Source organism: Podarcis melisellensis, assembly GCF_964234715.1.
Source record: "Podarcis melisellensis genome assembly, chromosome: 3".
Lineage (NCBI taxonomy): Eukaryota > Metazoa > Chordata > Lepidosauria > Squamata > Lacertidae > Podarcis > Podarcis melisellensis.
Window position 1 is genome coordinate 32,392,332 of NC_138530.1, and position 13,218 is coordinate 32,405,549.

Here is a 13,218-nt window from a genome sequence, read left to right on the forward strand (position 1 = left end):
GGAGGCTGTGAATCAGAAGTAGAAAACAGGGAAAAGAACTGGGCAAGTCAACATCCCATGTAGGCGCAAATGATGCCCTCCATCCTAGTTCTGAACAAGGCTCTCTTCTGCTTCAAGACTCCCCTGTGAGGAACCTGTGGCCCTACACATGGTACTGGACTATTACAGGTTCCATCACTCCTGACTGTTGGCCAAGCTGACTGGGTCTGATGGAAGTTGGAGACCAAGCACATCTGGAGGACCACAGGTTCTCCACTCCTCTACCTTCAATAGATAGATGTCTAGAATAGCCTTACTCAACCTCAATCCCTGATTAGCTAGGGATGATGGGCATTGTAGTCCACCAACATCTGGGGAACCAATGCTGAGAAAGGCTGGTCTAGGAATATCATCAAGTGTAGCTGCTGAAGCAAGTCAGGATTTCTGCCCCCCACTCCCCTAGGGCTTTTGACATTGTCTCCACCACCACCACCTCTGAACCCCACCAGGAGTCAGAGTTCATCCTGTGGTTGTTCTGGACTTCAGCAACCTTACCTCCCCAAGGTGCCTAGTATATGGGATAAGTTTTAAAATAGGGAGTCCAGTGCTTTAGTGTCTGGTGGCCCTTTTGACTGATTCAATCAACTGTAACTTTCAGTTGTAAATTTTACTTGGAATTCTCTGGCTGATACATATTCTTCTTTCTTTTTTCCTAGGTGGGCCAGGAGGTACGTATATAGTCCCGTGTTGCTTATTCCCATTTTGGCTGTGTATTCTTGCATATGCTTCCTTCCTGCACTTTTCCCTGAGACAGAGTAGGTAAAAACAGATGCAACTTCTGTGTGCTTACCATAGCCGAAATTCTGATCTGAGTGCAATCTCAGTTGGGCTGGATTTAAAATCTTTTAAGGTGGAAACAATTGGATATTTGAAATGGTGTTTGTGCCCAAATACTGAAATGTGTTGTTTGCAAGTAGCTGCATCTTCCTCTCTCTCTACACATGTTGAGACACATGCACCCATTGCTAGGAATCATATGTGTGCAGAGAGCCTTTGCATTCAGGTCCTGCTTGGAAGCTTCCCTGGGGCATCTGGTTTTTCACTGGCTGGATTAAATGGCTCTTTGGCTTGAACGAGTAGGGCTTTTCTTTGTCTGTTCTTATGAGGTGCTATGGGCCTTGCATTGACATTGTGCAAGTGGGAAATGCCTGCAAGCTGCACAAAGTGTGCAGCCCTGACAAATTTCACATTCTGGTGCCTTTGCGCCTTCCACCCTGGCTGGAGGTTCATGTTCAGCCATGCCAGCTTACAAGCATGGGAATCGGATTTGCACCACGATCCTAACCGTCTCTGCTGGGAAGTTACAACTGCCGAAATCCTGTGTTCAGAGTATTGGAAAATCCCAAAACCTTGATGCTTTGTATTCTGCAGAACTTGGAATTTCTGTTCGTATGTGAGTGTTTGGACATGGCTTTCCAAACTCCATTCAAAGCTAGTGTGTCCCATTTTCTTTTCCACCTATTTTAGAGAAGCTTCTTAAGGCATTAAAAAAAAAAAGATTGTTAATGCCGTCGCGACTCAATGCATTTCAAGATAATGCATTTTTATGGCTTAATTAAGTATTAATGGTGGTGTGTTCCTTAGCTATGCCTAGAAGCAGTAGACAGGGCTGAGTGAGAAATGGTTTTATTATATTTCCTTTTTAAGCCCCACAAAGTATAAATCCCTAGGGGAATTCGCCCACTTTTTTTTAAAGCTCATTCTTTGGCATTATTTGCAGATGCCACTAAATCGATGCTATCATTTCTTTTTGTCCATTGCATACAGTTAAATGATGTTCCCAAGTGCCTTCGTCTCAGATATTTTTGTTACACCGCCATCAAATTCAAGTAGATGTTATGTCAGGGAAAGAGCTGCCTATGAAGGCATTTTTACCAGGACATAAAACCAAGGATTGGCAACACACTGGCTATATGATGCTGTGCACTTGAGCCATGTGATGTGCATGGAAGATGGGAACAAAGCAGTGGCACGATTAACCTGCATGGGGACTAGAGATGGGTTGATGCTGGTATATCCTTTGCTACCTTGGTCTGGGTCCATTTGCATCAAAGTATCAGCTGAGACGCTTCCTCTGATTTTAGCAATGTCAGGACAATAGGACCAGGTCATCAGAGAAACTGTGAATCTGGCCTACGCCAGGGGAAGCTAGCATGGTGTCCTCCTGATGTTTTTGAATTCCAAACTTCCCCATCAGCCCTAGCCAGCATTGGCCAATGGTCAAGGATGTTGGGAGTTGTAGTCCAACCGTAGCCAGAGGACCCCATGTTAGCTACCTCTGGCCAAAGCTTTTGCCCAGGCCCAGATGGCCCAAACCATGTTGGGTGGGAAAATCCTGCATTGCAGGGGTTGGACAAGATGACTATCGTGGTCCCTTCCAACTCTACAGTTCTATGATTCTATGATTTCATGACCCACATATTTGGTTCTGTATGGTCTCAGATATGCTGTGGTTTGAAAGCCCAGCCTGTCTACCTACTGTCATGCTGTGAAACCAGTCTGGCTTCTACCCAAAGGCGCCAGAGGCTCAGTATCAACAGACTGGTTGAGACTACTTGAATGCAGCAGCCAAACCAAAGTTGTTTGTCTCTTGTCTGGAGGTTTGGACCAATTGGGAGATAACACTTTTACATCCAGGCTCATTGAAGATCAGAGCTGGAGTCTGCTTGGAAGTAAATTCCAGACTTGTATTGAGCACCAAGATTAATATAGTGAAGTACAAAACCAAGAGCAGTTTTAACATTGGAAATACAATGAATCACTGCATTGACTGAGGCATAAAAGCCTTGCATTTAATATATGATGCATTCAAAGGGGCAACCCCACCCTCTTAGGAGATGACAGATTGCTGCATTAGCAGGAGAGAAATACAACCAAAGAGAGAGCAAAAGTCTTTCTGCAACTGCTCTTGTGGGCAGCAAAGTCCGCCAGAGAGCAAAATGTCAGAGCCATTTTGAGCAATGGCCAAATCAGGAAGGCACCAGAGTTCTTAGCCAATGCAGTTATTGACCGTCTCCATGTCCGGCATTCTCTCATTCAGTCGCTAGTAATGGGAGATGCCTATTAACAGTGCAATTTTGCCTTCATCATCATGCCATAATGGGATGATGGGGTTGTCAAAAAGAGACCACAGTTGTAATTCTATTCTAAGCCTACTTGCGGAGTAGTAAGCCCCACTGAAATCAATGGGGCTATTTTTCTGAGCAAAATTGGTTGCTTGCATTCTCGGGTTTTAGGACAACATGCACAAAGGATATGCACCGATTTAGGAAATATTTGGACCACTCTGATGATTCTGTGTTGCCTGGGTATAATTTCTCTGATAAAGGCATTCTGTAGAATTATCATCGGTTCCCCACTTTTTCCATTCTATGTGCAGGATGTGTGCCCAATAATTCCAATAATTTATTTTAGTATAGATTTTAATGGCCTTTGTATGCCACCTCATAATGCAAAGAGCAGCTTACAAGAAAAGTAAAAACTATTTTAGTACCTTGAAATGTGAAATCAAATGCTACATAAATACAAGAAAAGAAGCTCACAAAACTGAATGTAGATTGAAAAATGGAGAGACCCTATTTAAAAGGCTTGGAGGAACAGAATAGTCTCTGCCTGGGGTTGAAAAGACCACAAAGATGGCACCAAGAGAGCCCCCCAGGGAAGGGCATTTCATAACCAGGGTGCCACTTTATTGGTGGACACACCCAGAGCAGGGCATGTGAAGTGGGTCTTAAGGAACATGGAATAGGAAGTAGCTTCACGGGATCTGAGTGCTGGGAGGAAAAAAGTATTTGTTGTTGTTATCATGTTTTGGGCAAAATATTAGCATGTAATTTAGACAAATGCAAGCACCCATTGTTTTCAGGGTTGCCGCTGCTCTTTCATTTACTTCTAAGTAACATGGATGTGGTTTCTGATGACACATTTAGCATCACATCAATTTTGTGCCTTCGAAAATGGATGCTACCCCACCCTATTTTTCATATAAATATTAGCTCGTTCCTCTCCATGGAACTCTTTACATGACTTTAAAAAATAATAATCCCCAAACAGTGTAAGCTTTTTGTAAGTTTCTCTCTCTCTCTTTCTTCTCAGTACCATGACCTTAATAGAAAACTGCCGGCTGCCTTCTTTGTCTGGAACATGCCCCTGAATAGGGCCGTCTTTGTAAATGACCGTGAAGTGACTCAGGATTTCCGGCTCCCACCAGGGGCCTATGTCATTGTCCCAGCCACTGCAGAACCCAACCAGGAATCAAACTTCATCTTGCGGGTCTTCTCCAGGAAGCACAGCCTTCAGTAAGTCCTCCGGTCTTGCTTTGCTACAATCATTAAGCGGCGGGGAGTGTGTAATTTTGCCAGAGGGAAAGGCTGGTGGTGGGTGCTCCCTGGTGGGAGATATGTCTTTTCATGGCCATTGGTCAGGGATGATGGGAATCGTAGTCGAGTAACTCCCTGTGGAGGACCGCAGGCTTCTGAATCCTGGTCTATACCACTGTGAACTGTGACAACAACAACAACAACAATTTAATATTTAATGCTGTATTGTTTTTAAATCGATTGGGAGCTGCTCAGAGTGGTTGGGGAAGCTCAGCCAGATGGGTGGGGTATTATTTATTATTATTATTATTATTATTATTATTATTATTATTATTATTATTACTACAACAATGGCAGCAATGTCATAGTAATAGTTGGTCCCTATTTGTGGAATGCTCTCCCCAGGGAGGCTTGCTTGGCACCTTCATTATACACCTTTAGGCGCCAGGCAAAAAACATTCCTCTTCAACCAGGCCTTTGGCTGATGGACCTCCAATGTTGTGGAAGGCGGGTTCTAGCTTTGTTTTTGTTCCTATTTTTATTAGGAAAAAATATGCATTTTGTCTTTTTTATATTGTGATTTTATGTTGTGAACTGCCCTGAGATCTACGAATAAGGGATGGTATACAAATTTAATTAATTAATAATAAAAATAAAAATCCTTTATTAATCACTGTTCATTCTTTTATGAATTAGTTACCCACTCTTCACTGCAAGGTCCCAGGGTGGGGTACATACATATTAAATAGCATGAAAGCAGCACTTAAAATCATAATTAAGCAAAACAAAGATTACTACAGTGCAGAAATGTGGTGTGGGAGTGGAGGCAGGGGCAGTGGGCACATAGCTTAATCTAAAATGACTCATTTGCTCCAAGAAAATCCCATGGCATCTTGTCTTACTGGCAAAAAGTGTTCAAGACTATTGCCAGGGCTTTCATTCCCAGCCGCCAGTTGTCTGGCGATACCAGTTGCAATGGACTCATAGACCATCAATGAAGCTCAGAGACCTCTGTGTGCTACATTCTTCAACTTTGGGTCCCTAGAGGTTGTTGGACTACAACTGCCATCATCCCTGACCACTGGCTAAGCTGGCTGGACATGATGGGAGTTGTAGTCCAGCAGCAGCTAAGAGCTCAAGGCTGCAGAACAGCTACAGGCCTGTCAACTTTGTAAAAGCAGATGGCTTCACAATTTTACCAACACTGGCTGAAGCAGCAATGTTTGTGGGGAGAGCTTGATCCAGAAGAAGCATTGTATGGGACAAAAGAAACATTTCTGCCATCCCTCCCCCTCTCACCTTGTTGCACTATCTACACCTCTCATTGTACTTGTTAAAATTTGATTTCAGTGAATTGGGTGGTGATTCCAGCTGTGTCCTTTCAAAGGTGAGTTGAAGAACTGCTACACCGCTTGACTTGCTTCTCTCCTCTATTCCTCTCTGCTGATCTGCGATCCTCAGCAGAGCTTCCAGGGTGGGGGAACCAATCAGTTGAGTACGGTGGGCTAAGCTTGCAAATGGACTTTTATTGCTGGCCAGCTTCACTTTGAGGCCTGAATGGCAGGATGTAAATCTGGAAATATATAGGCGATCCCTGCTGTGTGCTTTTAAAAGGGGAGAAGAGGTGTAACTCACTGTGTTTTTTAATGTTCTAACAGCACCACAAGAGTATGTTGATGTCGTAACTTATGGGAAGTGAATACACTCCCTTTGAATGAACCCCAGCAGCTGGCATTTATCATATCAAGAGAAAAGACATAAGCCAAGTGGATGCTCATTCTCACGGCATCTTGGGAACGGCAGTTACTGAGTGGGGGCTCTGACCTCAAAAGCCAAACTCAAGAGTCTCGTGGCTGCAGGTGTCTGTTCTTTCCCCCCGTAAACTCTTGCAAATTGGCATGCAGAATTGCACTGCAGAAAGTCAATTTTTCTAGGATAAGTTTGACTGTCAGCTGTTCTCTTGCCACTAAACCTCTGTTGGACTAGTGGCTTGGCCTGCTGATCCACTGCAATCCATTACCTAGATCTTGAGCTACCGCCTTTCCATCCTGCTTTTGTTCTGATTTGTTGTTGTTGTCTGCAGGAAATAGTTGATGAACATGAAGATTGGGAAGATTTCTTCACTAAGTACTTTGATCAAGTAAGTCTGCCTATAGGGTCTGCCAGGGGGAATAACCAAACTGCCCTGTTTGTGTTAGTTTCTGTGAAAAAAAATTGTAGGAGAGAGAGAGAGAGAGAGAGGGAGGGAGGGAGGGAGGGAGGGAGGGAGGGAGGGAGGGAGGGAGGGAGGGAGGGAGGGAGGGAGATTTTGGAAAGCATGCTGATGAAAGCCCATCAGGCAGTGCCTATAGAACAATCCCTCCACTATGGTTTGACTTGATTTGTATATATCAGCTCATCACCACTTGAAGGAAGGAAGGAAATTGGGACAAAATAATAAAGCCGATTGCAAGGTTCACATGCAGGTAGAGATTCCCATGATAAGCTTTTAAGTATGAACATCCCTCTCTGATGACCATAGGCACTGCTGATATCTCATGAGAATGCCTTTCACAGCTGATCTGTGACTGCAGCTTCAAAACTCAGTTTTCTATGTGATACCTCCATTAAAAATTATGGTCTTTTGAATGCGTAGAACTTGAAATATGCAAAGCTTGGGTTTTTCTATAATATCTTCTCTCTCTTCCCTTTAGTATCCTGAGATTAATGCAATGCAGCTGCTGAGGATTTTGAACAACGTGGCTTGGACGAGTAAGTATGATCTGGACTGCAGAATGCAGCATCACGTATATACACGGACCCAAGTGCAGAATAGCAGTGAGGGTTTTCATTATGTAGCTCAGTCTCCACAAGAGATGGGTACATTTCTCATTAGGCTCTGCAGATGGTATCGTGTCAACCTCTATTAATTGTGTTTAAATGATAACATTTTCATGCTCTTAATTATAGCAACTCTACCACTTTTACTTTCTGGGGCTCAGTTGCTTAAGAATAAAAGTCAAAGAAATCTTTGCTCTCATGTTCTGCTAGTGTGCTCCTGTAATAATAATAATAATTTATTATTTATACCCCAGCCACTCTGGGTGGCTCCCAACAGAATATTAAAAACATGATAAAACATCCAACATTTAAAACTTCCCTAAACAGGGCAGCTTTCAGATGTCTTCCAAAAGTCAGATAGTTGTTTATTTCCTTGACGTCTGATGGGAGGGCCTTCCACAGGGCGGGCACCACTACCGAGAAGGCCCTCTACCTGGTTCCCTGTAACCTCACTTCTCGCAGTGAGGGAACCACCAGAAGGCCCTCAGCACTAGATCTCAGTGTCCGGGCTGAACGATGGTGGTGGAGACGCTCCTTCAGGTATACTGGGCCAAGGCCGTTTAGGGCTTTAAAGGTCAGCACCAACACTTGTAGTAATCTGGTGGGCCACCAAACCCCAAGATGTAGCAATGGCAGCCAATGTGAAAGAAGAGTGCTGTGGTGCTCAGGTCCGGTTTGCAGGCTTCTCACAGGCAACTGGTTACCCTCTGTGAGATCAAGATGTTGGATTGTTGCATCGGCGATGTGATCCATCAGGATCCTAGGACCAGGGGCAGGCTTTTAGGATTGTGCCCTTAGGCATACCCCTAAGGGAATTTCCAGAAACAGAATATCACATCTGGCTGAGGATGCAGCAGTGACTGGGGGGGGGGGGAGGAGATGCAACAGAGAAAGTGACTTTCTCCAAGCTAGACATCACAGAAGAGGTGGCATTGCAGGACTGGAAGCCGGATACTAGTAGCTAGAAGAGAGAGCTAGAAGAGTCAAGGACACAGCAGTTGCATATGAGGGAGTTGGAGGAGCATCGCCGCCCTCCTGCTGGAGGCGATACAATTGCTGGGGCAGGCATGGGCAAGGTACTGGTGAGGTTGTGGTTCTGCCCTGCCAATCCCAATGGACACCAGCCTCTATTTGTTAGAATTATTGTAGTTCCCTTACGGTTGTATCAAAGAACTTTGAAAGCAGGCATATCCTTAGGCAATGAATTATCATGCTCTCCGTTAAGGAAGGAGGCTGCAGCTACAGTATGAGTCAGGGTACTGATCATCAGAGCCCTTCAAGACACACCCCTGTGCCTTTGGTCTTGAGCCTGGGGCACAGCTTGAATTCCCAAGCTGTGAGAGCAGAGAACCATCTTCAGCCCTCCCCCCCATTCTCCATTAACAGAGCCATCCTTTCTTACTATTTAGCCTTTCCCCTTTGATGTCTTCTTGTGTCATAATTCCTCTGGCGTTCCTCTTCTCCAGGATGTTCCCTATGGCAATTTCTCCTTCCATTACCAATGCTTTCTTTTTATTTTACTTATTTATAAAATTCCTTTCCTGCTCTTCATCAAATATGATCTCAGGGTGGGCAACAAGTTCAAATATAATGAAAATGGAACCACAAAATGCAATTGAAACAAAAACAAATGAACAGGTATAGTTCCAGGAAAAAACAAAACTTAGCTGCATTATTTTTGTTGAATGCGTTTCCAAAAATTGTATATACTATGCATTGCTGGTTGTTACCATTTCTTTTCACTATTCCCATCTCTGCCCAGCTCCTTCCCCCACCCAGTCCTGCTTTCCCACCATGGGAAACCTTCTTGGCTGACTCCCTCTCAGTTCAAGATACTGCAAACAAACCAACAAACTGGCCCCTTTTTAGGGAGGCTTTTGGTTCTGTAGTATATTTCAATTTCTTTATTGTTCACTCTTTCCTGTGAATGTTTGTGCCATTCATATTTTATTGAGCGAACCCTAAAAACGTGGGGCAGGCCAATCCTAGTGGGGACTGCCAAGGTGTGGAGGGGCACATCCTGTGCTCTACCCCTTGCCCTGCTGCTGCAACATACTGTTTGGGGGACCCCCTGCTGGCTATTGCCGGTGGGAACACCCCTGCCAAGAGTGTTTCCTCCGTAATAGTGGGGCCTCCGTAACAGTGGAACCCTCTGTTGGTTGAGGTTAGCAGGTGGAGATGTGTACTGGATCCTAACCCCCACCAACAGCATGAATAGAGGTTGGCGACTGCAGACTTAGGTTAAGAAAAGGTAAAGGGACATCTGACAGTTAAGTCCAGTTGTGAACGACTATGGGGTTGCGGTGCTCACCTCGCTTTACTGGCCGAGGGAGCCGGTGTTTGTCTGCAGACAGTTTTTCCAGGCCATGTAGGCAGCATGACTAAGCCGCTTCTGGCAAAACCAGAGCAGCGCACGGAAACACCTACCTTTCCACCGGAGCGGTACCTATTTATCTACTTGCACTTTTGAACTGCTATGTTGGCAGGACAGAGCAATGGGAGCTCACCCCCTCGCAGGGATTTGAACCACCAACCTTCTGATCGGCTAGCCCTAGGCTCAGTGGTTTAGACCACAGCACCACCCGCGTCCCTTAGACTTACCGTAGGTTAGCATCCCATAAAAATATTGAGCACCGTGAATAGCTTAAGGGCAGCCTGATTCCTTATATCCCTAGCCAATCACTGAGCTCTTGGGGGGAGTCTTTGTTGATGATCCCTGTATGGCTAAGATGCACGTCTCATATCTACTAGAAATCGTGCATTCAGTGTTGCAGGACCAAACCTGCAGAACTCCATCCCAACTGAGATTAGACCGCACCCTCCTTGTTGAACTTCAGGTACATGGCAAATACCAGCAGGCATTTTGTGTTTGATTCCATGATGCATTTTTGTATTGCTTATTCTCTACATGGTTTATTTTGATGTACGCCGCTTAGAAATGCTAACTATTAAGCACTATGTAAATGCCTCTCAACAAGTGAAAGGCAGATATGGATTCCAAGAAAGCCCAGTTCTATTTTTCCTTCAGGCTGTTCTACCTCCAGATACACGCAGCTTACAGACCGAGCATAGCCAATAAACAAGGTAGACGATTCCTAATTTATAAATGGATAAGATCTGAAACTGTTGACACTAATGAGATAAAAGCTCTTGTGGCACAGGTTCAGAGTAAACAGAAAGCAAAACAGAACCTTTCTCTCTATTCAGGGTTTTGGCTTCTTTTAGGACTGAGGGTGAGATGGCTATTTTATCTGTGCTCGAGCATCTTTCCAAAGTAACCCATCAGACACCGGGAAATCTATAAGGAAACTAACCAGGCTGTGCTGCTCATCTTTTATTCTTCATAGGCAATCAATTTTAAGGCTTTCATTTCCAAACTTTACAGTGCATGATTCATATTTAATAAACAGGGCTATAATGAGATTAAAACATTGTCGGTTTCTGTAGAGAAGGGATCGGTGAGTTATGAGCCTGTTGCCTGCTTCATGGAAGTCTGCAGGCAATCTATAATCATGATTTGCAACAAGATTAGACTCCCTTTCTGTTCCATTTCTTGTCATTCGCTTATCGCTAACCGAGGCTCAGCTCTGTGTTTTTAACTCGTCTATCTGTTCGGTCTCCTAAGAGAGGCAGAGGACACAAAACTTGTCAGATTTATCCCTGGTTGTCGTCTATTGCTGCTAGTCGAGCTACACAAGGGACAAATCAAGCAGAAAAAGGCAAAGACAAGACTTTTCCCAAGGTCAATCAGACACAGCCGCCTGTGCACATTTTCTTGGGATTGCATGTCATTGAAACTGGCGGACTTGAGCCATGCCCAAATACAAAGGCATAGGCTGGTTTCTGTTCTTGCTGACATCTACTGTAACAGTCTGTACCAGAACCTTTGTGTCTATCTCTCCTGTGGAAGGCAGTTGCATGTGAGCATGCTGGTGATGCACTCTGTTCCAAAGAGGGCTACCATTACCACTTGGGACACGGATATTATTCTCCTGCTTGTGGATTTGCTTTGTCTCCCTATTCTCATTCAATTATACTTTTTTCCCCCTTTCCAGAGCTTCAGAACCATGGCCCGAGATTTAGTCTGGATTCCTGCCGGGGTATATTGGCCCTCTTAGATGTATCCTGCCTTCTTGGTTTATTTTATTTTATTTTTTACAGTGTATATCTTTATTGATTTAAAATAAATACATTTATGGGAAAACAGACAAACAAACAAACATACAGTCAAACAAACAAACAATAGAAAATCAGACAACCACAATATTAGAAACAACAAAATTAATATAACTAACATCCTTTATACTCCGGATACTGAAAGCAATTATAAAACTTATAAAGAAAATAATTAAAAATGACTTCCAATTCATCTCACTGTACTTTATCAATTACCTTATACCGCACAGTTACATATTTCTTATATAGTTTCTTTTACCCTCCCTACGACCTTATATTTATACAATACAAGGATCAGTCTAATTCTGTCAAGATGTTTCCTTTTATACAATAGTTTTTTAAGATTCTCCAATCCTTATAGACTTTTTGTTTTGGTTGGCCTCTTATCCTTCTTGTCATCTTCTTGGTTTAACTGTAGCTGTGCTTTGGTGTTTGCCTGAACACACAAATATCTATCTGTGGATGAGGAGCAGGGGGCAGCTGACACGTTCCAGTGCCTGTTGCCCCACCTGCTCAATCCTTGACCCTTCCCATATTGAGCTGTGAATGTCTGCAGGAAGCTTTTACCTGTTTTTAGTTGAACAAGACTGGGGACCCTGACAAAGCGGGGGCGGGGGGGAATCTTGCAAGATGTTCCAGTCCTGTTCAAGCAAAAATGGCTTGCGGACCTTCCATGCTCAATACGGGAAGGTTAGGGGCTAAGAAACAGGGTGAATTAAAGGGTGATGGCATGGATAGATAGGGTTTGCATGCCCTATGCCCCTGTTTTAGTCCACAGGTATAACCCACACATGAATACCTGGTTCTGTCGGGCAGATAGCCAAATAATTGACCAATGTTTCGGCACTGAAGAAGGGGGTTGCTTTCTTTTGACAGTTTCTAAATATGGAATAGTTACATATTCAACTCCTTTGAATTGTAGGGAGATAGAGAAATGGGAATGAGAAAGGCAGTGTGTGCAGGCACAGTCCATAGGGCTTTCTGGGAGATTTCCCATCCAGGTGCTGAGCAAACTTAGACCAGCGTAGCGTCAGTGAGATTGCTGGATCATGTCTCTCTGGACCAGACCCTGAGACCAGGGAGTGACTGTCTCCTTGCTCCTGAGCAGTAGTGCCTGAGTTTTTGACATTCATTTTACTCTTCCCACCTTGTCCCTTGTAGGCCTGCAGGTAGGGTGTCTTGTTTTAATTTCATGTAAGCCACTCTGGGAGCCTTTTTGGGTGAACAGCAAGGTACGAATGCTATAAAATGAATGAATGAATGGTGGATGGTGAGTTGTTATAGTCTGGGTGGTTTTGCTAACCTGGCCTCCTCACACCATTGCCTGCTATTGCCCCTGAGTCTCATTCCCATTTCCTCCTATTGAACATCCTATTGAACATTCCCATTTCCTCCTATTAAAGCTACAGACCTTGGAAAGATTGGTAGCCTAGGAATGGGGTAAGGAGAGAAGGTAAGACTCCTCCTGAGATCTCTAAAGCATGCCAGGCAACCCGGCTGAGACCTTAGGAAGGATGTCTGGTGGAGGCCAGGATGTCTCTCTTTGTAACCAAGGCTGCGATCCCAACCCTGGGAGTAAACACCAGAACTCACTTCTGAATAGACACAGTTAGAATTGTGCTGAAAGTTGCTCTTATAAAGGCTAAATCTGAGTAAACAGTGTATGTGCTTGTTTTAACTCTCATGAATACACAGTCCATAGTTTGCTTTGTGCTGCCTTTGAAGTTAATGAGAAAATGCTCATTGATTTTAGGAAAAGGAAGAGTAGCCCCTGGGGCAAGGTTCAAAGACCTCTTGAAATCAATAACATAGCTTTGACTTTGGTTGCATTAGGCGCTAGGTCACATTTTTTAGTGGAAGTACA

General features: G+C 44.1%; 1 protein-coding gene across 2 annotated transcripts in view; it reads left to right on the plus strand.

The window, feature by feature from the left end:
- The window catches only part of CAPN14 (calpain 14), a 32,905-nt gene that overhangs the window by 12,247 nt on the left and 7,440 nt on the right, over positions 1–13,218 (plus strand). The window contains exons 11-16 of one of the 2 annotated variants that reach the window (XM_081903986.1): positions 696–707; positions 4,135–4,337; positions 5,709–5,745; positions 6,442–6,498; positions 7,052–7,109; positions 11,234–11,298. In XM_081903986.1, coding sequence (XP_081760112.1) covers positions 696–707; positions 4,135–4,337; positions 5,709–5,745; positions 6,442–6,498; positions 7,052–7,109; positions 11,234–11,298 — 432 coding nt within the window. The remainder of the gene's footprint in view (positions 1–695; positions 708–4,134; positions 4,338–5,708; positions 5,746–6,441; positions 6,499–7,051; positions 7,110–11,233; positions 11,299–13,218) is intronic. The other variant, XM_081903987.1, reaches the window with a different exon arrangement.